At 41.2% G+C, this 24,215-nt stretch overlaps 1 protein-coding gene across 1 annotated transcript; it reads left to right on the top strand.

The window, feature by feature from the left end:
- Positions 1 to 219: 219 nt before the first annotated feature.
- Positions 220 to 24,099, top strand: arsa (arylsulfatase A). The gene is made up of 8 exons (XM_024379629.2): positions 220 to 715; positions 14,196 to 14,436; positions 18,266 to 18,484; positions 19,535 to 19,704; positions 19,895 to 20,019; positions 21,183 to 21,310; positions 21,458 to 21,560; positions 21,775 to 24,099. The coding sequence occupies exons 1-8, from the start codon at positions 453 to 455 to the stop codon at positions 22,071 to 22,073; spliced, it is 1,548 nt and encodes a 515-aa protein (XP_024235397.1). The 5' UTR covers positions 220 to 452; the 3' UTR covers positions 22,074 to 24,099.
- The last annotated feature ends 116 nt before the right edge of the window (positions 24,100 to 24,215 follow it).

The raw sequence follows: 24,215 nt of genomic DNA, 5'->3' as shown, positions 1-24,215 counted from the left end.
ACCCATCATACCGTGAGCATGACCAAGACAAGGCAGGCAGTAGGTGTCACATAGACCAGTTGACAGGAGTTTAATGAGTCAAGGTAAGAATCTTCAAAGCAAACTTAGAGAGTAGGATGGGGTGATGGGGAAACCTGCCACGGCCAAGCAAAACATGGTGATATGGTGACCCCTTGTGGTAGACCACGGACTTTCATTTCCAAAACACTGCTGACGACGTTCAAATGCGCCAACTGTGTCATCACATGATTTTTTTATGTTGCGTCAGTTGTGTAGTGTAGCAAACTCTCGCAGCTATTATCTCAACGATACAGGGAATATTACATAACATTGGAGAATAAGTGAACACGTATAGCAATTTATTTAAATCGTTAGGCCTCGACCTTGAACACTTTTTAAAAGCGAAGTAGCTTTAAACGTTAGATAGCTAACGTTAAGCACTTTTCCTTTTCATGACTAACTTCTGCTTGTTGCAACAGTCAGTCAGAATGGGCCATTTTCTATCTCTCACCACCTTACTGTACCTGCTTGTTACGAGCTGCTCGGGCTCCCCTCCCTCGAATTTCATCCTCCTGTTCGCGGACGACCTGGGGTTCGGCGACCTAGGATGCTACGGTCATCCAACCTCGCTCACGCCCAACCTGGACCGATTGGCGGCCGACGGACTGAGATTCACTGACTTCTACTGCACCAGTCCCGTCTGCAGCCCCTCCAGGTAGTAACTAACTAGCAACATATTGCAGTAACAATAGCTAATATCCTTATCAAAATCAGGAGGCTGTGGGGTATATATGAGGAACAACTCTACAGTTTAGGGGTGAGTGAGGTGGGCAGTGAAAAAAAATCTAAATATTGGTCACGTGCACAGGATACAGCAGGGATACTCAACTACTATTTGAGAAGGTCCAGTGACACATTTCCTAGGTGGCAAAAGTCCGGATGGATATTGTACTTTATCGGCGCTGTGATACAGCGTAGTAACAAACATAGTCGTCTACGACTTAAGAAACATGTTGTTATATAAAATGTACATTAAATTACACTAAAATGTGAATGAAATACAACTTCTTTCGAATGTAAACATGTGCAATATTTCATCAACTTTGCGCAAGATGAAAAGTGCTTGCATATTTATCTATGCAAAAGGTTCACTGTGAACCATTGTACATGGGCCTTGAATAAAATTAAAATTAAATCAAGTGCATGTTTTCTGGAGAACAAAAGAGTTTAACCTAAATAATCATCTGAATGCTCAGAACTTCACTGTGTGCCATGCAATAATTAAGCAATAAAGCACTTCTGCGAGACACAATGCGGAGTGCCCGGATACAGCCCTTAGCCGTGGTATATTGGCCATATACCACAAACCTCTGAGGTGCCTTATTGCCAGTATAATCTGTAATTAAAGGTGTAAAAATTAGAGGTCGACTGTTGTATGATTTTTCAACACCGATACCGATTATTGGAGGACCAAAAAAAGCAGACTTATTTATTTATATATTTGTAATGATGACAATTACAACAACATTGAATGAACACTTATTTTTAACTTAATATAATACATCAATAAAATCAATTTAGTCTCAAATAGATAATGCAAAAACACAGTGTTGGAAAAGAGAGTAAAAGTGCAATATGTGCCATGTAAAAAAAGCTAACGTTTAAGTTCCTTGCTCAGAACATGAGAACATATGAAACCTGTTCGTTCTTTTTAACATGAGTCTTCAATATTCCCAGTTAAGAAGTTTTAGGTTGTAGTTATTATAGGACTATTTCTCTCTATACCATTTGTATTTCATATACATTTTGACTATTGGATGTTCTTATAGGCACAATAGTATTGCCAGCCTAATCTTGGGTGTTGATAGGCTTGAAGTCATAAACAGCACAATGTTTGAAGCACAGCGAAGAGCTGCTGGCAAACGCAGGAAAGTGCTGCCTACCACCGCTCAGTCAGACTGCTCTATCAAATATCAAATCATAGACTTAATAATAATATAATAAACACACAGAAATACGAGCCTTAGGTCATTAATATGGTCAAATCCAGAAACTATAATTTCAAAAACAAAACGTTTATTCTTTCAGTGAAATACGGAACCGTTCTGTATTTTATCGAACGGGCGGCAACCCTAAGTCTAAATATTGCTGTTAAATTGCACAACCTATTTTACGTCATAATTATGTAAAATTCTGGCAAATTAATTAGTATTTTTTAGGAAGAAATGGTCTTCACACAGTTCGCATGCATATACTCTGACTCTGCTTGCACAGATCACAAGAGAAGTGAAACAATTTCCCTAGAACCTCTTGGGGCTAGGGGGCAGAATTTTCACTTTTGGATAAATAGCGTTCCCAATTTCAACTTCCTGCTACTCATGCCAAGAATATAAGATATGCATATTATTCATAGATTTGGATAGAAAACACTGAAGTTTCTAAAACTGTTTGAATCATGTCTGTGAGTATAACAGAACTTATGTAGCAGGCAAAACCCCGAGGACTAACTGTTCAGAATATATATATATTTTTGCCTCTCTCCGTTCACTGTCATTGCCAAGGGATATTTCTTAGGAACCTGTTTTCAGTTCCTACCGCTTCCACTGGATGTCACCAGTCTTTGGAATTTGGTTGAGGTTATTCCTTTGTGCAATGAAGAAGTAGGCCAACCAGGAACTGGGTACACTGTTGAGAGTTGCGCAAGACGTGAAAAGTGGCGCTGGTTTGTTTTCATTCCTGTATTGAACACAGATTGCCCCGTCTACAATTTGATCGATTATTAACGTTTAAAAATACCTAAAGTTGTATTACAAAAGTAGTTTGAAATATTTTGGCAAAGTTTATAGGCAACTTTTGAAATATTTTGTAGTGACGTTGTGTTTTTTTGTAAGCTGTTTTTTTCTGGATCAAACGCGCTTTATAAATGGACATTTTGGATATATATGGACGGAATTAATCGAACAAAAAGACCAATTGTGATGTTTATGGGACATATTGGAGTGCCAACAAAAGAAGCTTGTCAAAGGTATTGCATGTTTTATATTTTATTTCAGCATTTTGTGTAGCACCTGCAGGGTTGAAATATGCTAACCCCTTTGTTTACTGCTAGTGCCATCATCAGATAATAGCTTCTTATGCTTTCGTCGAAAAGCATTTTAAAAATCTGACATGTAGGCTGGATTCACAACGAGGGTAGCTTTAATTGAGTATCTTACATGTGTGATTTAATGAAAGTTTGAATTTATAGTATTTTATTTGAATCTGGCGCTCTGCATTTTCCCTGGCAATTGGCTAGTTGACACATTGCGTCCCGCCTATCCCTAACTAGTTTTAAAAGAAATTCATGTTAGCAGGCAATATTAACTACATATGCAGTTTAAAAAAAATGTACTTGTGTATTGATTTTAAGAAAGGCACCAATGTGGACCTAACCATAAACATCAATGCAACGACAGTGCTTTTTTTGCGAATGCGCTTGTTAAATCGTCACCCGTTTGGCGAAGTAGGTTGTGACTTGATGATAAATTAACAGGCACCGCATTGAATATATGCAACGCAGGACGAGCTAGATAAACTAGTAATATCATCAACCATGTGTAGTTAACTAGTGATTATGTTAAGATTGATTGTTTTTTGTAAGATAAGTTTAATGCTAGCTAGCAACTTACCTTGGCTCATTGCTGCACTCGCGTAACAGGTGGTCAGCCTGCCACCAGTCTCCTCGTGGAGTGCAATGTAATCGGCCATAATCGGCATCCAAAAATGCAGATTACCAATTGTTATAAAAACTTGAAATCGGCTCTAATTAATCGACCATGCCGATTAATCGGTCGACCTCTAGGAAATAATACATGTTTGGTCATACCCATGGTATACGGTCTGATATAGCACGGCTGTCAGCCAATCAGCATTCAGGGCTTAAACCTCCGAGTTTATAATCAAGTATATATGTCACCCTGGGCATTGCCCTGCATTAATGAGATAAATTATACTTTCTGATCAGGATGTATAGTGCCAGTTTCTTGAGAACAGGGACATCAATTGCAGGCACCATCTTTCCCCAGAAAGTGACAGGGTCACAATCACCAGCCTGCTCCTTCAAAGCCACATCTTCTTGCAGCTTAGTCAACCCCATTTGCAGTGATGCAACACCTACCCATCTGAAGATTTTTTTTTTAGCTTCTTTGTGACCAAGAAGGGTTTCTGGATTAGCAGCAGCAGTTCTCTTCCAACAGCGAAGTCATCAAAGTGAGCCTTAAAGTTATCCATCAATTTCTGGATGAAATCAACATGGTTGGGAACATCTCAGAAGACTGGGGAAGTGGACAAGTTCTCCTTGGAGATCATTGGGAACATCTCAGAACACCTCAGAAGACTGGGGAAGTGGACAAGTTCTCCTTGGAGATCATTGGGAACATCTCAGAAGACTGGGGAAGTGGACAAGTTCTCCTTGGAGATCATTGGGAACATCTCAGAACACCTTAGAAGACTGGGGAAGTGGACAAGTTCTCCTTGGAGATCATTGGGAACATCTCAGAACACCTCAGAAGACTGGGGAAGTGGACAAGTTCTCCTTGGAGATCATTGGGAACATCTCAGAAGACTGGGGAAGTGGACAAGTTCTCCTTGGAGATCATTGGGAACATCTCAGAACACCTCAGAAGACTGGGGAAGTGGACAAGTTCTCCTTGGAGATCATTCTTGAAAAGCTCAAATTTCTTTTGGAAAGCTCAGACTGCTGTTATCATATCACACACAGTGTTGTCCCGTCTCTGCAGCTTAACATTGAGGTGTGATGTAATGTCTGTCAAAAATTCCACTGTTTCCATCTTCTCATCTTCCAAAAACTCAGGAAACTTAGTTGCCATATCACACTTTTGCTCTGATAAGAAAGCTTTGATTTATTCCTGAATGGCTCAAAAGCGTTCAAAAACCGTGCCTTTGCTGAGCCATCTGATATTGTTGTGCAGTAGTAAGTCATCAACTGGCATTGGTCTTTGTCAGAATGGCAGTGTTGTAGGGATGAAGTTGTTCTCAAAAAGTTGATCAGTTTCATCATTGTTGTCATGACCTTAGAATACTCTTTTCCCAGACTGGCACACAGGACAGATTGATGGATGATGCAGTGATATGATGTCAGGTCAGGGTGGTCCTCTTTCAAATGTGCACCAGTCACCTCCCTCTTCCTATCATGGCTGGAGCTCCATCTGTGCTGATGGAGTCCCCTGACTTCAGATCTATCCCCCTTCTTGTCAGCATCCCTTTGATGGCCTCATGGATATCCTCTCACCATGTTCGTGCTTCTAGATGTGTTAAGCCCAACAGCTCTTCAAGAATTCTTTCTTGGTTTCGTTATAAATCTGACAAACACCAGAAGCTGGGCATTATCAGTATTATCAGTTGATTCATCCACAGCTAATGAAATGCATGGTGCATTCTCAATGGCCTCATCAATGTGTGAAGGTAAATCTTCAGCTAATATTTCAGTTGTCCTCATTGATGTGCGATCTGTTTGATCTTTCTCTGAGCTCATCTTTTTGTTTACCTTCAAGCAAGGTGTCAAACTTCACACATGCATTATTTTACCATCTCAGCGTCTGAAAATGTTTTTTTTCTCCCAAAAACCCAGGCTATCCTCAGTGAGAACACTCCATTGCACGTTGTTGGGCTATCAGGGAATTGACAAGGATGGAACTCTCATATTGGTGGGACTCTCATATTGGGATTTGAGTTGGTTCATCTTGATTGTTCTCACCTCCATGTTCAGGGTATATGTCTAATCGAATTGACTATGCCTGGTGTTATAATGGCGCTTAACATGGGTACTTTTTACGAGAGCTACGGACTCGCGGCATATCAGGCACATTGGTTTTGTGCTAGTTGCGGGGAGAATGAACACATACTGTTCCGTCCACTCGTCAAGCCATATTAACTAACTTTTGGTAACTAAGCTCCTATCTGTGATATTTACAGTTTAACTGCGGTCAAATCTTTGTTTCTTTCTGACTGCTTGTCCCAGGGTTTCACAGAGGATATTTGGATTAATGTGATTGGGTAGGATGCGACCTTTTGTATTTGCATATAACCACATGATTGAATTAGACGGGGCACTAGTAGAGGTGGGCGTTGCTTCGAGAGAGAGCGCGTGAGAAAGAGAGTTTGTTAGTTAAAGAGGCCGCTGTGCCCAGTAGATTTTTTAAAAAGCTGTCTAAAAAACGATGTATTGACTTTTGTATATAACAAAATGCGATGTTGCCCGGATTGACCCTTCTCTGGGTCTGGACCCGGACCGCCAGTTGAGTTTTGCTGGGATACATGGTGTGAAAGGTACAGTGAAATGCTTACTTTCAAGCTATCCTCAACAGTGCAATATGCATTTATCACCCAACAAGTAGTAAGAAAAACATTTGTAAAGTTTGAAATTATATACACATAATAATTAGGCTGAAAAGACTTTGCATGGTCCCTCGGATCCTCAAAAGGTTATACAGCTGCACCATTGAGACTGGCTGCATCACAGCTTGGTATGGCAATTGCACCACCCTTGAATGCCAGCGCTACAAATAGTGGTGCAGACAGCCCAGTACATCACTGGGGCCGAGCACCCTGCCATCCATGACCTCTATCAGGTGCTGTCAAGGGAAAGAATCCAGCCATCCAAGCCATAGACTGTTCACTCCGCTACCATCCGGCAAATGGTACCGGAACATCAGCTCTCCAACCAACAGGCCCCGAGGTTGACCGATTAATTGGAATGGCCGATTTAATTAGGGCTGATTTCATGTTTTCATAACAATCGGAAATCGGTATTTTTCGACACCGATTTGGCAGATTTGATTTATTTATTTAAAATATATATATTTATATTTTAGGCAAGTCAGTTAAGAACACGTTCTCATTTTCAATAACGGCCTAGAAACGGTCAGGGAACTGCCTTGTTCAGGGGCAGAACGACAGATTTTTACCTTGTCAGCTCGGGGATTCAATCTTGCAACCTTTACCGTTAACTAGTCCAACGCTCTAACCACCTGCCTTACAGTGCACTCCACGAGGAGCCTGCCTGTTACATGAATGCAGTAAGAAGCCAAGGTAAGTTTCTAGCTAGCATTAAACTTATCTTATAAAAAACAATCAATCAATCATAATCACTAGTTAACTACACGTGATTGATGACTTTACTAGTTTATCTAGCGTGTCCTGCATTGCAAATGATCAATGCGGTGCGCATTCACGAAAAAGGACTGTAGTTGCTCCAACATGTACATAACCATAAACATCAATGCCTTTCTTAAAATCAATACACAAGTATTTATTTTTAAACCTGCATATTTAGTTAATATTGCCTGCTAACATGGATTTATTTTAACTAGGGAAATGGTGTCACTTCTCTTGCAACAGAGTCCGGGTATATGCAGCAGTTTGGGCCACCTGGCTCGTTGCGAACTGTGTGAAGACTATTTCTTCCTAACAAAGACAGCCAACTTCACCAAACAGGAGATGATTTAACAAAAGCGTATTGGCGAAAAAAGCACAATCGTTGCACGACTGTACCTAACCATAAACATCAATGCCTTTCTTAAAATCAATACACAGAAGTATATATTTTTAAACCTGCATATTTAGCTAAAAGAAATCCAAGTTAGCAGGCAGCACAGGTGCCAGGGAAAATTGTGTCACTTCAGGGTATATGCAACAGTTTGGGCCGCCTGGCTCGTTGCGAACTAATTTGCCAGATTTTTACTTAATTATGACATAACATTGAAGGTTGTGCAATATAACAGCAATATTTAGACTTATGGATGGCACCCGTTAGATAAAATACGTAACGGTTCTGTATTTCACTAAAATAATAAATGTTTTGTTTTCGAGATGATAGTTTCCGGATTCGACCATATTAATGACCTAAGGCTCGTATTTCTGTGTGTTATTATGTTATAATTAAGTCTATGATTTGATAGAGCAGTCTGACTTAGCGACTGTAGGCACCAGCAGGCTCGTAAGCATTAATTCAAACAGCACTTTTGTGCGTTTTGCCATCAGCTCTTCGCAATGCTTCAAGCATTGCGCTGTTCATGACTTCAAGCCTATCAACTCCCGAGATTAGGCTGGTGTAACCAATGTGAAATGGCTAGCTAGTTAGCGGGTTGCGCGCTAATAGCTTTTCAAACGTCACTCGCTCTGAGACTTGGAGTAGTTGTTCCCCTTGCTCTGTATGGGTAACGCTGCTTCGAGGGTGTCTGTTGTCGATGTGTTCCTGGTTCGAGCCCAGGTAGGAGCGAGGAGAGGTATGGAAGCTATACTGTTACACTGGCAATACTAAAGTGCCTAGAAGAACATCCAATAGTCAAAGGTATATGAAATACAAATGGTATAGAGGGAAATAGTCCTATAATTCCTATAATAACTACAACCTAAAACTTCTTACCTGTGAATATTGAAGACTCATGTTGAAAGGAACCACCAGCTTTCATATGTTCTCATGTTCTGAGCAAGGAACTTAAACATTAGCTTTCTTACATGGCACATATTGCACTTTTACTTTCTTCTCCAACACTTTTTGTTTTTGCATTATTTAACTTCTTCGTTTAACTTCTTCGTTTTTTTTCTTAGCCAAATGTGATGAACAAAACGGAGCTATTTCTCTTACACAAATAATCTTTTTGGAAAAAATGAACATTTGCTATCTAACTGAGAGTCTCGTCATTGAAAACATCCGAAGTTCTTCAAAGGTAATGCTTTTCTTGTTTTGTTGCCTGCTGAATGCTAGGCTTAATGCTATGCTAGGCTTTCAATACTCTTACACAAATGCTTGTGTAGCTTTGGTTAAAGTTAAAGTTGGTTAAAATCTGAGATGACAGTGTTGTTAACAAAAGGCTAAGCTTGTGTTTCAATATATTTATTTCATTTCATTTGCGATTTTCATGAATAGGAAACGTTGCGTTATGGTAATGAGCTTGAGGCTATGATTTACGCTCCCGGATACGGGAATGCTCGACGCTAGAGGTTCAACCAAATTGAACAGGTTTCATTATTTATTTGAGGCTAAATTGATTTTATTGATGTATTATATTAAGTTAAAATAAGTGTTCATTCAGTATTGTTGTAATTGTCATTATTACAAATACATTTTTTTTTAAATCGGCCTATTAATCGGCATCTGCTTTTTTTGGGGTCCTCCAATAATCGGTCGACCTCTACCTGAGACAGCTTCTACCCCCAAGCCATAATACTGCTAAATAGCCAGACTGCTAAATAGTCAATTAATGCTACCCAAACTATCTGTACTGTGACTCTATCTTGCACTGACCCTACGCACACTCACGGGACTTAAATGCACACCATATAGTCACTCACACACAAAACCCTCACACATTCTCATACACTACACTACATTTAGAAAAAGTCAAGGGGTCTGAATACTTTCCAAAGGCACTGTATACACACAACACACACACACACACACGCATACCTACACAACAGAAACACACATACATGCACACTCATACACACACCCTTTTACACTCCTCATTGGTTGCTGCTACATTGTTCTTTATTTTACTTTTATTATTATCTCTCCGTATGCCTAGTCACATTATTCTGCTTTCATGTACTTATCTATCCTTGTTCCTCTGCACATTGATCTTAGAGACACAGTCTGTGAGAACTGGTTAGAACCTGTTCTTGTCTTGACTATTCTTCTAAGGGAATGGAGCCAATTACCCCTTATCTCTTTTGTAAGCGTACCACCTTCTTTGAGGGGTAAACAGCTCTTTGTGTAGATGAAGTGTAAATACAGATTTAGCTTTATCCTGAGAGGGAACTTCCTGGCAATTGCTTGAATAAAACTCTTATAAACTGGAAAATGAGCTTTGCCTGATCCTTGGAACAAGTTTTTCCTTGTTAGCAGGCTTTTTAGCCAACCCAGCTGGAGCAAACTCCTGCATATCAAGTAGCTCTCCTGGACTCTGGGAAGAGGATTGGTCACCCTGCAACATTACAGTTACAACCAAATACTTGTTATGTCTTTGTAAAATGATTCTCTCATTCAATGAACCAGGGATCAAATGGCTAAGGTAGCTAACTAAGATGTTTATCTATTTGTAAGGTTAAAATATTAAGTGCTCACAGGAGATCTTGACAGCATAGGAGTTACTTGTCAATTAGGCTATTGTAATAACTTTTTTTGTTGTTGACTTTGTCAGAATTGCATAGCCAGTATTGAATAGAGGAGAATCCTAGCCAATTTTGAGCGCTTGAGAGACAGTTTTACAACCGGAGTATGGAGCATTTGTTTCGTCAACTGCGTATTTGCGGTTATACACGAGTGCCAGTGGAGTAATTTTAGGACCCCCCCCGGCAATGGACCACTGGCGCAAACACGCAGGTGATGCACACACCTTGGCTTTTCCAGGATTTTCATTGCTGACCAAAAATGTGCTTTAACTAGGTAAATATTATCAACAAATGTACAAACGCAGCTAGGCTCGCTTTGATCTCGAGTCAGTGCAGATAGCAGTGTTTAAGACAATCTAAAGCGAGACTGATTTAAGACCAAGACCTGAGCAAATCGAGACCGAGACCAGACGAGTCCAATTCAAGACCATGATTGTAAATTGTGTCAAATTGCCACAATAATAGTAGAAAATGTTCTGTGTTCATATTGCAGAAGAACAGATTCTTTAGACATTGAGTTGTCAAAAAATGCATGCTGTGGGCAGATAGTGTCATATCACTAACCGATACAGGTCTATAATAGATAATACAAAATTCAGTGCATTCGGAAAGTATTCAGATCCCTTCCCTTTTCCACATTTTGTTACATTACAGCCTAATTCTAAAATTGATTAAATATTTATTTTTTTCATGAATCTACACACAATACCCCATAATGACAAAGGTAATCGGCATTTTTGGACACCGATTATGGATTATTACATTGCACTCCACGAGGAGACTGCGTGTCAGGCTGACTACCTGTTATGCGAGTGCAGCAAGGAGCCAAGGTAAGGTGCTAGCTAGCATTAAACTAATCTCATAAAAAACAATCAATCTTAACTTAATCACTATTATGCAACAGTTTGGGCCGCCTGGCTCGTTGCAAACTAATTTGCCAGAATTTTACATAATTATGACATAACATTTGAAGGTTGTGCAATGTAATAGCAATATTTAGACTTATGGATGCCGCCAGTTAGATGGAATAGTTCCGGAATTGACTGAAAGAATAAACGTTTTGTTTTCTAAATGAGAGTTTCCGGATTCGACCATATTAATGACCTAAGGCTCGTATTTCTGTGTGTTGTTATATTATAATTAAGTCTATGATTTGATAGCGCAGTCTGACTGAGCAGGCTCGTAAGCATTCATTCAAACAGCACTTTCGTGCATTTGCGTTTGCATTGTTTATGACTTCAAGCCTATCAACTCCAGAGATTAGGCTGGCAATACTAAAGTACCAATTAGAACATCCAATAGTCAAAGGTATATGAAATACAAATGGTATAGAGAGAAATAGCCCTATAATAACTACAACTTAAAACTTACCTGGGAATATTGAAGACTCATGTTAAAAGGATCCCCCAGTTTTCATAAGTTCTCATGTTCTGAGTAAGGAACTTAAACGCTAGCTTTTTTTACATGGCACATATTGCACTTTTACTCTCTTTTCCAACACTGTGTTTCTGCATTATTTAAACCAAATTTAACATGTTTCATTATTTATTTGAGACAACATTTGATTTTATTGATGTATTATAATAAGTTAAAATAAAAGTGTTCATTGTTCACTCAGTATTGTTGTAGTTGTCATTATTACAAATATATATATATAAAAATCGGCCAATTTATTGTATCTGCTTATTTTGGTCCTCCAATAACTGGTATCGGCGTTGAAATATCTTAATCGGTCGACCTCTAGTCTATATTGACAGTGCATGTCAGAGCGAAAACCAAGGAATGAGGTCGAAGTAATTGTCCGTAGAGCTCCAAGACAGGTTTGTGTCGAAGCACAGATCAGGGGGTAGGGTACCAAAAACCATCAAGACTCTTCCTTGAGCTAGCCACCCGGCCAAACTAAGCAATCCGGGGAAAAGGGCCTTGGTCAGGGAGGTGAACAAGAACCCAATGGTTACTCTGACAGAGCTCAAGAGTTCCTCTGTGGAGATTGGAGTACCTTCCAGAAGGACAACCAACCAAGCACTCCACCAATCAGGCCTTTATGGTAGAGTTTCCAGGGAAGCCACTCCTCAGTAAAAGGCAAATTACAGTCTTCTTGGAGTTTGCCGAAAGGCACCTAAATGACTCTCGGACCATGAGAAACAATATTCTCTGGTTTGATGAAACCAAGATTGAACTCTTTGGCCTGAATGCCAAGTGTCACGTCAGGAGGAAACCTGTCACCATCCCTATGGTGTAGCATGATGGTTGCAGTAGCATGCTGTGGGGATGTTTTTCGCGGCAAGGACTGGTTGACTAGTGAGGATCAAGGGAAAGATGAACGGCGCAAAGTACAGAGAGATCCTTGATGAAAACCTGCTCCCGAGCACTCAGGACCTCTGACTTGTGCAAAGGTTAAACTTGTAACAGGACAACGATCCTAAGCACACAGCCAAGACAACGCAGGAGTGGCTTCGGAACAAGTCTCTGAATGTCCTTGAGTGGCCCTGCCAGAGCCCAGACTTGAACCCGATCGAACATCTCTGGAGAGACCTGAGAATAGCTGTGCAGACACTCCCCATCTTTTGGGAAATGCTGTAATTTATGAGGACTAAATGTATTATAAATTTTTTTGTAAAATGTCTCCCCAATTTTGATCTGGTCTCATTGCTGCAACTCCCCAACAGGCTCGGGAGTTGAAGGTCGAGTCATGCGTCCTCCGAAAATGCACTTCTTAACACCTACCTGCTTAACCCGGAAGCCAGCCGAACACCAATGTGTCGGAAGAAACACTGTTCACCTGACGACCGATGTCAGCCTGCAGGCACCCGGCCCACCATGAGTTGCTAGAGCTCGATGAGTGGCCAAATCCGGGTTTGATCCCCCGGCCAAATCCTCCCCTAACCTAGACGACGCTGGGCCAATTGTGCGCCGTCCAATGATGATACAGCCCGTGATCAAACCCAGGTCTGTAGTGATGCAGTGACTTAGACCGCTGAGCCACTCGGGAGGCCCCTAAAATGTATTTTAAAAGATGAGACTATAATAAATACCGCTTTTATGCCATACAAGCAAGCCAAACAGCCGTTAGTCCAAATGTGCTTTTCAGATATCCATATCATAAAACTCATGTCAACATTTATGATCCCTATGTTTGATGTACAGTTACAAGATGGCATGGCTTTATACCCTGGGTTGTCCTGAACAGAATTAGCCTATGTTTGTTGTATTGCCACAGACCACTCATCTAAATACACTCATGACTCCATTCTATGCTCACCAAAATTACAATCTGCTTCTCTGAATTGCCTTGTAAAAGCATAACGCTAAGATCATATTACAAAAAATTATAATATGCCCACCTGACCCAGATTGCGATTTATAATGGACTGTTTTGGAGTGCTTAAAGAACTACTGTAATTGTGTGAAGGTGTGGATGCGGGGCTGTGTTCCAAACATACACACTACAAGTGTGCTTGCTCTAGTTCCTCAACAGCACAGCTAGGAGGGCTCTTAAGAGCACTGTTCTTGTTAGAATCTTCTTTGTCATAAAAGTGCACTGAAATTACTTATGAACTGTGCACACTTTGGAGAGGTGTGTTTGGCAACTTGAAAACACCAGTTAGACCTTTCACTCAAACCCCTTGTCATTGTTTTGTTTTGTCCCAAGTTTTCCAAGAATATTCTTATTATGTTACAGAATGTTTCAAGAGTATTTCCAGATTTCGTTATCAACAAATGCAGTGAAAAGTACAGTAAATGTAAAATGCACATACAATCAACAGTGTAATGTTTGGATTCAGACTTGTATCATGCGAACAGTTTTCCTCAGCTTTTAGTCTTTTAGTCTTTTCCATAATCTCAAAACTGTTCCCTTTTTAATTGCGACCATGGTTATGCATATGCTTTCCATATTTCTTCTGTAAGAAACATTTCGATGTTGTGCTATGGATAGGATAGGTCTACATCTATTTTGTGTTCATCAACCACTTGTATCAATGTTTTAAATAAATTAAATGATGGTTGTCTTTTCCCATCAGGGCGTCTTTGCTGACAGGGCGCTACCAGACCCGGTCAGGGGTGTACCCGGGGGTGTTCTACCCTGGTTCCCGCGGGGGTCTACCGCTGAACGAGACCACCATAGCGGAGATGCTAAAGCCCCTGGGGTACGCCACGGCAGCCATGGGGAAATGGCACCTGGGCGTGGGGGAGAACGGGATGTACCTGCCCACCCAACAGGGCTTTGACCACTACCTGGGGGTCCCCTACTCCCATGACATGGTCAGTGTGTTCACTGGTAGTTGTTAATTGATTGGGTAACTGGTAGTTACTACACTGAACAAAAATATAAATATAACATGTAAAGTGTTGGTCCCATGTTTCATGATCTGAAAAATCTCAGAAATGTTCCAAACTAACAAAAAGCGTATTTCTCTCTTGTGCACAAATTTGTTTACATCCTGAGCATTTTTCTTTTGAGAAGAGAATCCATCCACCTGACAGGTGTTGCATATCAAGAAGCTAATTAAATAACATGATCATTAGACAGATGCACCTTGTGCTGGGAACAATAAAATGCCACTCTAAAATGGGCAGTTTTGTCAGACAACACAATTCCACATACAGTGGGGATAACAAGTATTTGATACACTGCCGATTTTGCAGGTTTTCCTACTTACAAAGCATGTAGAGGTCTGTAATTTTTATCATAGGTACACTTCAACTGTGAGAGACGGAATCTAAAACAAATATCCAGAAAATCACATTGTATGATTTTTAAGTAATTAATTAGCCTTTTATTGCATGACATAAGTATTTGATACATCAGAAAAGAAGAACTTAATATTTGGTACAGAAACCTTTGTTTGCAATTACAGAGATCATATGTTTCCTGTGGTTCTTGACTAGGTTTGCACACACTGCAGCAGGGATTTTGGCCCACTCCTCCATATAGACCTTCTCCAGATCCTTCAGGTTTTGGGGCTGTCGCTGGGCAAATTCAAATAGCAACCTATCAAATGCAATTGTGTTCGTTGTCCGTAGCTTATACCATAACCCCACCTCCACATTTCCTATTGCTTCCTCAAGGTGTTAACAGTCTTCAGACATAGTTTCAGGCTTTTATTTTGAAAAAATGAGCCAGAACGATAACATCGCGTCAAGTGGTCATATGAGTTTTGCTTGCGCAACAGAATTTGGACAGCCATTGTCTTCCCCTCTCCTACTGTGAAAGACATTTGCGGTTGATATATTATCAATTATATATTTTAAAAACAACCTGAGGATTGATTATAAAAAAACGTTTGACATGTTTCTGTGGACATTATGGATATTATTTGGAATTATCGTCTGCGTTGTCGTGACCGCTCTTTACTGTGGATTTCTGAACATAACGCGACAAACAAACGGAGCTATTTTGGATATAAAAATCATCTTTATGGAGCAAACAGAACATTTGTTGTGTAACTGGGAGTCTTGTGAGTGAAAACATCCAAAGATCAAAGGTAAACGATTAATTTGATTGCTTTTCTGATTTTCGTGACCGAGCTACCTGATGCTAAGTGTACTTAATGTTTTATCGTGCGATCGATAAATTTACACAAATGCTTGGATTGCTTTCGCTGTAAAGCATAATTTCAAAATCTGACACGACACGTGGATTAACAAAAGGCTAAGCTGTGTTTTCCTATATTGCACTTGTGATTTCATTAATATAAATATTTATAGTAATATTTGTATGTAGCGCTATGCCATTCAGCGGTTGTTGATGATGCTTATCCCGATAGGGGGATTGCAACCATAACAAGTTAATGAGAAGTATATCCTTAAATCTGTGAATCACACTTGTATCTTTTATTATGAGTATTTATGTGATTTAATGTGGCTCTGTGCAAATTCACGGGATGTTTTAGAGGCAAAGCCAAATGTAAACTGAGGTTTTTGGATATGAACTTGATCGAGCAAAACATACATGTATTGTGTAACATGTTGTCCCGGGAGTGTCATCTGAGGAAGAATATCAAAGGTTAGTGATTCATTTTATCAATTGTTCTGCTTTTTGTGACTCTTCTTTTTGCTTGGAAAATCGCTGTATGCTTTCTGTGACTAGTTGCTGACCTAACATAATGATTTGTTTTGCTTTCGCCAAAAATCTTTTTTGAAATCGGACACTGTGGTTGGATTAACGAGAATTTTACATTTAAAATGGTGCCTAATACTTGTGTTTGAGAAAATTGAATTATGAGATTTCTGTTGATTGAATTTGGCACCGTGCAATTTCATTGGCTGTTGGCGAGGGATTCCGCTAGCGGAACGGGGTTAAGAAGCCATTTGGACCAAGCCTTGGAGCTTCGGTACCGCTTGCCGTGCGGTAGCAGAGAGAACAATCTATGACTAGGTTGACTGGAGTCTTTGACAATTTTTAGGGCCTTCCTCTGACCACCTGGTATAGAGGTCCTGGATGGTAGGAAGCTCGGCCCCAGTGATGTACAGGGCCAAATGCACTACCATCTGTAGTGGCTTGTGGTCGGAGGCCGAGCACTTGCCATACCAGGCAGTAATGCAACCAGTCAGGATGGTCTCTGGTGCACTGTAGAACCTTTTGAGGTTCTGAGGACCCATGCCAAATATTTTTAGTCTCCTGAGGGGGAATAGGCCTTGTCACTACCATCTTAGTGTGTTTGGACCATGATAGTTTGTTGATGATGTGGACACCAAGGAACTTGAAGCTCTCAACCTGCTCCACTACAGCCTTTTCCTGTAGTCCACGATCATCTTTTTTGTCCTGACACCACACGGCCAGTTCTCTGATCACCTGCCTATAGGCTGTCATATTGTTAATCGGTAATCAGTCCTACCACTGTTGTCATCGGGAAACTTGATGATGGTATTGGACTCGGACTTGGCCATGCGGTAATTAGTGAACAGGGTGTACAGGAGGGGACTGAACACGCCCCTGTGTTGAGGATCAGCATGGTGGATGTGTTGTTACCTAACCTTACCACCTAGGGGCGGCCCATCAGGAAGTCAAGAATCCAGTTGCAGAGGGAGGTGTTTTAGTCCCAGGGTCCTTAGCTTAGTGATGAGCTTTGAGGGCACTATAGTGTTGGAACGATGAAATCTAGTCTATGAATAGCATTCTCACATAGGTGTTCCTTTTGTCCAGATCGGAAAGGGCCGTGTTGAGTGCATTTGAGATTGCATCATCTGTGGATCTGTTGGGGCGGTGTGCAAATTGGGGTGGGTCTAGGGTTTCTGGGATAATGGTGTTTCTGTGAGTCATGACCAACCAGATGGTTGTCCTTCTGGAAGTTTCTTCAATCTCCACAGAGGAACTCTGGAGGTCTGTCATAGTGACTATCGGGTTCTTGGTCACCTCCTTGACCAAGGCCCTTCTCGCCCGATTGCTCAGTTTGGCCGGGCGGACAGCTCTAGGAAGAGTCTTGTGGTTCCAAACGTCTTCCATTTAAGTCTGATGGAGGCCACTGTGTTCTTGGGAATCTTCAATGCTGCAGACATTTTTTTTATACCCTTCCCCAGATCTGTGCCTTGACAGACTCCTGTCTCGGAGCTCTACGGACAATTACTTCGACCTTATGGCTTGGTTTTTACTCTGACATGCACTGTCAACTGTGGGACACTGGTGTGTGCCTTTTCAAATCCTGTCCAATCAATTAAATGCACCACAGATGGACTCAAATCAAGTTGCAGAAACATCTCAAGGATGATCAATGGAAACAGGATGCACCTGAACTAAATGTCAAGTGCTAAATGTTTTTATTTTTTGATACATTTGCAAACATTTCTAAACCTGTTTGCACTTTCATTATGGGGTATTGTGTGTAGATTGAGGATTTTACATGTTTTAAATTAATTAATACATTTTAGGATAAGGCTGTAAATGTCAAGGGGTCTGAATGCTTTCCTCAAGCACTGTATATTGTCAGTGTCTCTGTATTCATTGCCACAGCTAAGGGAGAGAAATGACATTGACACTTTTGCGTTAGTCTGCTCTCTTTCTCAATCTTGCTCTCATCCTCTTCTCCCTCTCTGCCTTTCCCTTTTGTTTGTATCTCTCTTAACTCTCTCTCCTTGTCTCTTTCTTTCCCAGGGACCCTGTCAGAATCTGACATGTTTCCCTCCAGATGTTAAATGCTTCGGAAACTGTGACGTCGGCGTGGTAACCATCCCACTAATGCACAATGATGTCATAAAGCAGCAGCCTGTGGACTTCCTGGATCTGGAGAGGGCTTACAGTGACTTTGCCACAGACTTCATCACCCAGTCTACCAGGAAGAAACAACCCTTCTTCCTCTACTACCCCTCTCATGTAATCATCTCTTCTTTCTCTACTACCCCTCTCATGTAGTCTTCCTCTACTACCCCTCTCATGTAGTCTTCCTCTACTACCCCTCTCATGTAGTCATCTCTTCTTCCTCTACTACCCCTCTCATGTAGTCATCTCTTCTTCCTCTACTACCCCTCTCATGTAGTCATCTCTTCTTCCTCTACTACCCCTCTCATGTAGTCATCTCTTCTTCCTCTACTACCCCTCTCATGTAATCATCTCTTCTTCCTCTACTACCCCTCTCATGTAGTCTTCCTCTACTACCCCTCTCATGTAGTCATCTCTTCTTCCTCTACTACCCCTCTCATGTAGTCATCTCTTCTTCCTCTACTAACCCTCTCATGTAATCATCTCTTCTTCCTCTACTACCCCTCTCATGTAGTCTTCCTCTACTACCCCTCTCATGTAGTCATCTCTTCTTCCTCTACTACCCCTCTCATGTAGTCATGTCTTCTTCCTCTACTACCCCTCATGTAATCATCTCTTCTTCCTCTACTACCCCTCTCATGTAGTCTTCCTCTACTACCCCTCTCATGTAGTCATCTCTTCTTCCTCTACTACCCCTCTCATGTAGTCATCTCTTCTTCCTCTACTACCCCTCATGTAATCATCTCTTCTTCCTCTACTACCCCTCATGTAATCATCTCTTCTTCCTCTACTACCCCTCTCATGTAGTCATCTCTTCTTCCTCTACTACCCCTCTCATGTAGTCATCTCTTCTTCCTCTACTACCCCTCATGTAGTCATCTCTTCTTCCTCTACTACCCCTCATGTAGTCATCTCTTCTTCCTCTACTACCCCTCTCATGTAGTCATCTCTTCTTCCTCTACTACCCCTCTCATGTAGTCATCTCTTCTTCCTCTACTACCCCTCTCATGTAGTCATCTCTTCTTCCTCTACTACCCCTCTCATGTAGTCATCTCTTCTTCCTCTCATGTGAGATGCTAACAATCGTTTCAAGTTCAAAGGAAGTGGGTGCTCCTCCAACAATCTTCCAGGTGAACAGTCTCTTCCCCCCTTTCTGTCCTCCAGCACACCCACTACCCCCAGTATGCAGGCCCGGCAACGGCAGGGCGGTCTCGAAGGGGTCCATTTGGTGACGCTCTGCTGGAATTTGACTCTACAGTAGGGAATCTGCTCTCAGCTCTGGAACATACTGGAGTCCTCAACAACACTCTCATACTGTTCACTGCTGATAATGGGTAGGAACTGTGTGATGGTGTGTCAGTGTAGTTTACTAGCAGCGTGTACGGATATTATGTAATGGTTTAGTTGCCTACAGTATGTGTGCTTGTGTTTACTACTGGTTTTACAACAAATATGAAAGGACTAAGAGCCTTTCACATTTCAACCTTTGGGGAATCTCTCCAATCCCCCTCTCTCCCCACCCAGGCCTGAGTTGATGCGTATGTCTCGGGGGGGTAATGCTGGTCCTCTGAAGTGTGGTAAGGGCACCACCTATGAAGGGGGCATGAGAGAACCTGCCATCGCCTACTGGCCTGGGACCATCACACCAGGTCTGTCAGGAGAGATATGTCCTCTCAACTACAAAATACATGTATCATCACACTCACCCACCCATATTGGCTGAATGTTGTAGCCTTGAAGATCCCTTGTTTAATTTCAATAAAAAAATTGCCAGGCTTATCATACTGCTGACATATGTGTATGGGGGTATTCACAGAGCAGGAGTTAGTTGGCATGGTCACATTTAGCACCCTCCATTTCAACTAGATTCGGAACTACCGTGCATTCAGAAACTATTCAGACCCCTTGACTTTTTCCACATTTTGTTATGTTACAGCCTTATTAAAAAATATTAAATTGTTTTTTTCCCTCATCAATGTACACACAATACCCCATAATGACAAAGCAAAAACAGGTTTTTAGAAATCTTTGCATAAAATAAAATATGACATTTATATAAGTATCAGACCCTTTACTCAGTACTTTGTTGAAGCACCTTTGGCAGTGATTACATCCTCGAGTCTTCTTGGGTATAACGCTACAAGCTTGGCTCACCTGTATTTGGGGAGTTTCTCCCTTCTCTGCAGATCCGATGGGGAGTGTTGCTGCACAGCTATTTTTCAGATCTTTCCAGAGATGTTAGATCAGGTTCAAGTCTGGGCTCTGGCTAGGCCACTCAAGGATATTCGGAGACTTGTCCCGAAGCCACTCCTGCGTTGAAGTCTTGGTGGTTCCAAACTTCTTCCACTTAAAAATGATGGAGATCACTGTGTTCTTGGGGACCTTCAATGAGGCAGAAATGTTTTGGTACCCTTTTGCACATGTGTGCCTCGACACAATCCTTTCTCAAAGCTCTACGGACAATTCCTTCAACCTCACGGCTTGGTTTTTGCTCTGACGTCAACTGTGGGCCTTTCCAAATCATGTCCAATCAATTGAATTTACCACAGGTAGACTCCAATCAAGTTGGAGAAACATCTCAAAGATGATTAATGGAAACAGGATGAACCTGAGCTCAATTTCATGTCTCTTAGCAAAGGGTCTGAAATCTGTTTTCTTTTGCCAAAATCATTATTGTGTGTAGATTGCTGAGGGAAAAGTTTTTTTTAATCAATTTTAGAATAAGGCTGTAACGTAACAATTTGGGAAAGTCAAGGGGTCTTATAATACTTTCCAAAGGCACTGTACATCTTATTTGAACTATATTTTCTAGGGGTCACCCATGAGCTGGCCAGCACCCTGGACATCATGCCCACCATCGCAGGGCTGGCGGGGGCCAAACTTCCAATGGTGCAGCTGGACGGAGTGGACATGACGGACATCTTGGTCAACCACGGACCGGTATGGGAGACATTATTCACTTCCCTCTGAGTGTAGTTAAATGTAATTTGGGTTGAAGAATAGAAGATGGATACATTGCATAATGTGTTCTGGACTTAAAACACTTAGACATTGTTATTCATACCTATTTAACTTCCTGTGTTGTAGAGTAAGAGAGAGGCCATGATGTTCTACCCTACAGACCCCAGTGAGAAGTACGGTCTGTTCGCTCTCAGGCTGGGCAAATACAAGGCTCACTTCTACACACGCGGTAAGTGTGTGTGAGAGAGTCACGCACAATGTCATACTGCAGAATAGGGTACTCCAAAGTTCCTGTTTTGTGTTCATGATGTGATTGCTGTGCTCTTTTGTAATTAGCCTTTTAACAACAAGATGCATTTCTAAACTCTGGCAAAGGGGCCAGCCAGAGGCTGAAATGGAACCTGGCCTAAATCTAACATTTCTATCTGAACCACCTTTCCCAGGTGCAGGCCACAGTGAGACCACCCCAGACCAGGACTGTCACATAATCTCCTTCCTGAAGCCCCATGATCCTCCCCTGCTGTTTGACTTGGAGTCTGACCCCAGTGAGAACTATCCCTTGTCTCCACTGGGACGCCCCGACCTGCAGGCCCTGCTGCAGAGGATAGGCGTGGTCAAGAAACAGTTTGAAGCCTCCATGGTGTTTGGGGAGAGCCAGATCGGGAAAGGTAGCGACCCTGATCTTGAGCCCTGCTGCACCCCGCACTGCACCCCCAAACCTTCCTGCTGCCAGTGTGGCTGATGCACCCTCAAACCTACAGTACTGCTTGTACTATACCTTAAGTAAGACTAGTTCTAGTACCTCTATTACTGTGGATGAGGTACCCCCAAACTTAACCTCAAAGTGTGGAAAGACAGTTCTTTAAGCCATATCAGACTGTGGAAGCAGCACCTTTTCAAACATTAGAAATGGTACATCCAGCATGGCCATTGTTCCACATGAGTGTCTGATCTACTAATTCTAATTCTATGGATGCGGGCACCCTCATGTGGAGCCTGCATCCCAGTGACAACACCACCCAAAGACTGCGCCCGGTTTCCCAAAAGCACTATGCCTCAATGACGCACTTAGCAACTGTGTGGTGTTTTATCTTCAGCCGTTGTAGAAAAGATGCATTGTTAAAACACTGGTAAGCCTAAGTTCCATCGCTATCGGGGAAACCGGGCTAGTTTTTACAAAAGACGGTGTGTGTTATTTTTAAATACAGGATTATATTAATACATTCTCTTTCACATCTCACACCCAGAAGAGGAGTGGTAGTTAAGTTCAAACATGTCTTTACGAACTAGACAGACCTTCATGTAAACAAATTGTACAGATGACAATTTCATATAGCCTAGTCTATAATCAGGTTGTTGGTCTGAGATACATGATTGTAGCTTGGACCTAAATCATGCATTAATGTTGACATCTGAAGTTAGGATTTTACTCTATAAATGAACAGATTCATGAAACTGTTATTGTGACACAAGCACAAGAAAGAGACCGTCAGACTCATTTGAACATCAAGCATATATTTTATTCATAAGACCAAACCCATGACAAGGCAGAGTGTATTTATTTATTTTTTTACTTTTAGATTTGTACAAGTCCTCATTTTTTAAAGATAACTTTATTTGTCACATTACCGATGGTCTAGTTATACAGTGAAGAATCTAGTTTGTTTATGTATTGAAGTCCAAAGTTTTGATGAACTGTTAACTGGATGTTTGAGCTGCTATACAGGAATAGGGAATCCTTGGTGTACTGTATCTATCAGGGAAGATAGAAGGGCTTCAACTAAGCTCTTACAGGACAGAAAAACAAAACAAACTGGTACAGGTAAGAGATGGAGTATGTCTGGAGCTCAAAGCCATGGGCTATATTGGCAAGATGCGATAGGTTCCTGTATAAAAGCAGGCTCTCTGAAAGCTGTTTTTAATTGGTTCAGCTCTACTTCTCTGCTCTATCAACAGATTGGCCAGCAATTGGGTGGGTGTTGGATCTCAAAGGTGACACATGTGTCTCCTAATGATGATGTCACATGTGTGCCTAAAGGGGTGTTGCTAAAGCCTGTCTGTGGGGTGAATGTTTGAGTTAGCAAGAACCCAAAATGTCACCTTAGTGGTTGACGTAGCACACTCAACTAAAACTGGTCATTTAATTTGGTTTTCATGTTTGTCATCTTTTTTGAATTTCTCTTATTTTAAATATTTAATTTCAATAACATACATAACGTAAAGGACACAGCACAATCTTTTCCACTCTTTATAGTATTTACAGGATCTAACTGACAGCGATACACACTCCCCACTGTCACTAATGATAAACTGGTCACCATGGAGGTCCCATGACTCCACTCATCACCAGCAGATCAATGATGCTCTTGACTACATTATCCTTTTTTTGCTGTTTAATATTTGTTGAAGAATAAAAGCAGTAGATGTGTATCTGGGTCTAGAAGGGAGCCCCTCGTCTACGCTACTGTACTCAACCTGATATTGGGGATTGCAGTAGGATGCCTGTTATTTCAATTCATTCTGTGTTTTATACTCCCATCTGTTTGATGTTGCACTGTAGTCTACAGTATGCTAATTGAACTGGAAAAAGACAACTAAAACGTATAATGTCCTACTATAAGTAAGCAAACCATGTACTGTATATTGGCTTACCTATGACCAGAGGAAAATCAAGGAGTACATTTGGAAGGGTCATTTCTTAAGCAGAATATGAGCCATTAGACATTGTAAAATCAACTAGAAAAAAATAAAGTTCAACTTAAACTCTACCCTGATCCACGAGAAGAATACACCACTCAATTCTAAGCATTATCTATCTCATGTCTTTACTGTGGCCTTATTCTCAGTGTACTCAACTTAAACAGACCGACACACCTGTACAATA

Source organism: Oncorhynchus tshawytscha, linkage group LG19 (assembly GCF_018296145.1).
Source record: "Oncorhynchus tshawytscha isolate Ot180627B linkage group LG19, Otsh_v2.0, whole genome shotgun sequence".
In the NCBI taxonomy this organism is placed as follows: domain Eukaryota; kingdom Metazoa; phylum Chordata; class Actinopteri; order Salmoniformes; family Salmonidae; genus Oncorhynchus; species Oncorhynchus tshawytscha.
The sequence above is the reverse complement of the archived record's forward strand: the minus strand, read 5'-3'. Positions and strand labels throughout refer to the sequence as shown.